The sequence below is a fragment of the Galeopterus variegatus genome, unplaced genomic scaffold (assembly GCF_000696425.1).
Source record: "Galeopterus variegatus unplaced genomic scaffold, G_variegatus-3.0.2 Scaffold8646, whole genome shotgun sequence".
Classification (NCBI taxonomy): Eukaryota; Metazoa; Chordata; class Mammalia; order Dermoptera; family Cynocephalidae; genus Galeopterus; species Galeopterus variegatus.
The window spans coordinates 118250-120775 of NW_007734757.1; the positions used below are offsets into that span (position 1 = coordinate 118250).

Below are 2526 nucleotides of genomic sequence, written 5' to 3' on the forward strand. Positions count from 1 at the left end.
CAGCCTAGATATTTTCTACCAATTTATTATCTTGCTTTATTTATCAATTTTACTTTTAAATCCAGATGGGATAAGGTAGTGCAGGAAACTTCCAACTTCTTCCCTATTGGTCTTGTCTAAGTAGCTAGGTCTATCTCAGTATTATAAACGGCTGCATTGTATTCCACAGTAGGAATTTAGTATGTTATTTAACTATTCTGCTAGTCTATACATTGAAGTTACTGTCAGGCTTTTGCTTTTAAAAACAATGCTTTAGCAAAAAACCGAAGAAATACTATTTCTTTGCTCATATTCAGGGATGTTTTCCCCTCCTATAAACAGAAGAGCTGAGACAAAATATATGACTGTGAAAAAATTCAGAAGATATTTCCAAACTGGCAAATATTTTATCAGTTTGCTTTCCCACAACCAGTTACGAGACTGCCTGTTTCCCCATTTCCCCCCCAAATCCTGAATTCTGTCAAATGTTTAAATAGTTACCAAACCGATAAGAAAAAACTGGTATCTTCCTATTTTAGTATGTTCTTATTTAATTATAAATGAGGTTAAATATCTTTGCATACAATTAGACAGAGCCATTTCTAAAGAGTTCTTATTCTGTGCAACGTATATTTTTGGCAATAAAATAAACAATAAAGGGTTATGACTTGCTTTGTGATTGAAATTGTCTCCAAGGGCATAAATTAGCCTCTATCTACTTTTCAGCCATTTTTTGAATCACCCGCGATTTTGCCAAGATCAGTGCTATTTATCCTAAACTGGAGTTTTTCCTTTCTCTCCTCTTTCAGGTAGCATGAGCGTTGTCAGTGCTGACAGAGGTGATGGATGGAGCCAATCAATCTGGGGTGTCTGAGTTTGTGTTCCGGGGACTTTCCAATTCGTGGGAAATCCAGCTCCTCCTCTGCCTCTTTTCCTCTGTGTTCTATGTGGCAAGCCTGGTGGGAAACCTCCTCATTGTGCTAACTGTGGCCTCTGACCCTCGTTTACAGTCCCCCATGTACTTCCTGCTGGCCAATCTTTCAATCATTGACTTGATATTTTGTTCCTCTACAGCCCCCAAAATGATTTATGACCTTTTCAGAAAGCACAAAACCATCTCTTTTGGGGGCTGTGTAGTTCAGATCTTCTTTATCCATGCAGTTGGGGGCACTGAGGTGGTGCTGCTCATAGCCATGGCCTTTGACCGATACGTGGCCATATGTAAGCCTCTGCATTATCTGACCATCATGAGCCCACAGAGGTGCATTTCGTTTTTAGTTGCTTCCTGGGTTATTGGCCTTATTCATTCAGTGATTCAGTTGGCTTTTGTTGTAGACTTGCCTTTCTGTGGCCCTAATGAATTAGACAGTTTTTTCTGTGATCTACCTCGATTTATCAAACTTGCTTGTACAGAGACCTACACACTGGGATTCATGGTTACTGCAAATAGTGGGTTTATTTCTGTGGCTTCTTTTTTAATTCTGATCATCTCTTACATCTTTATTTTGCTCACTGTTCAGAAAAAATCTTCGGGTGGTGTATCCAAGGCCCTCTCCACTCTGTCAGCTCATGTCACTGTGGTGGTTTTGTTCTTTGGTCCATTAATCTTTTTCTATACGTGGCCATTTCCTACATCACATCTGGATAAATTCCTTGCCATCTTTGATTCAGTTATCACTCCTTTTCTAAATCCGGCCATCTACACTTTCAGGAATAAAGAGATGAAGGCGGCAATGAGAAGACTATGCACTCAGTTTTTGAATTATAGTAAAATATCTTAAATACACTGAGGATATATAGAAAAGCAAAGTATACTAGAATGTCAGATGGATATGTGCTAAATAAGCTATGTTAAATTGAAACAGAATGTCATTATCTGCTAATATGCATTATGCTCTGTCTTTTTTTTCTCTCCAAATTGAGTTGTGATGTCAATCTCTTGACTGCTTATATAAAAGACTTAAAGACTTAAAGGTTGTAGCTACTTTATCTCACCTGTCTTACCTCTATACAGTGCCAAATAGAATTTATTAATTGTATTTATTTTGTAATATAAATGTTAATCCATTCTAAAAGTCAGTATGTGGCTTACTGTCCATTTTTATTTTTCCCATTTTGAACGGACTATCTTACTTTAAAGATAAATATTAATTTTTACTTCACTTGATTTGTCTTTCTATACAGCTGATTTGTCTACTATCTTTTTAGTTCATTATATACTAATTATTTGCTAATCTGGCTGTTTCAAAGTCTAGTAAGGAGAAAGAAACCACACAAGTTTTTTGAAAAGAGAAAATTTGCAGGAATTGTTTACTAAGAATAAAGTTGTGTTAAACAGATTTTATGGAAAGCCATAGTTTTGGACTAGCCTCTTGCACTAGGCCTCAGCAGACCAGACCAAATCAGAATGTACCCAATTGTCCTAAATGCCCATAATTAAACTAGACTTTGAAATGGGCAAGTTTTCAAACAAAGCAAAACGAGACAATACAAAGCAAAAAAACAAAGCATAGTAGATTCCAGTCAGTGCAGTAGAGTCAGTGCAAT

At 36.7% G+C, this 2526-nt stretch overlaps 1 protein-coding gene across 1 annotated transcript; it reads left to right on the forward strand.

The window, feature by feature from the left end:
- The first annotated feature begins 821 nt into the window (after window positions 1-821).
- LOC103608625 (olfactory receptor 4F6-like) lies at window positions 822-1760 on the forward strand. The gene has a single exon (XM_008593035.1). The coding sequence runs from the start codon at window positions 822-824 to the stop codon at window positions 1758-1760; it is 939 nt and encodes a 312-aa protein (XP_008591257.1).
- The last annotated feature ends 766 nt before the right edge of the window (window positions 1761-2526 follow it).

Bases quoted from the DNA above. Each gene is read 5' to 3' on its own strand.
- LOC103608625 (XM_008593035.1), top strand. From the start codon at position 822: ATGGATGGAGCCAATCAATCTGGGGTGTCTGAGTTTGTGTTCCGGGGA.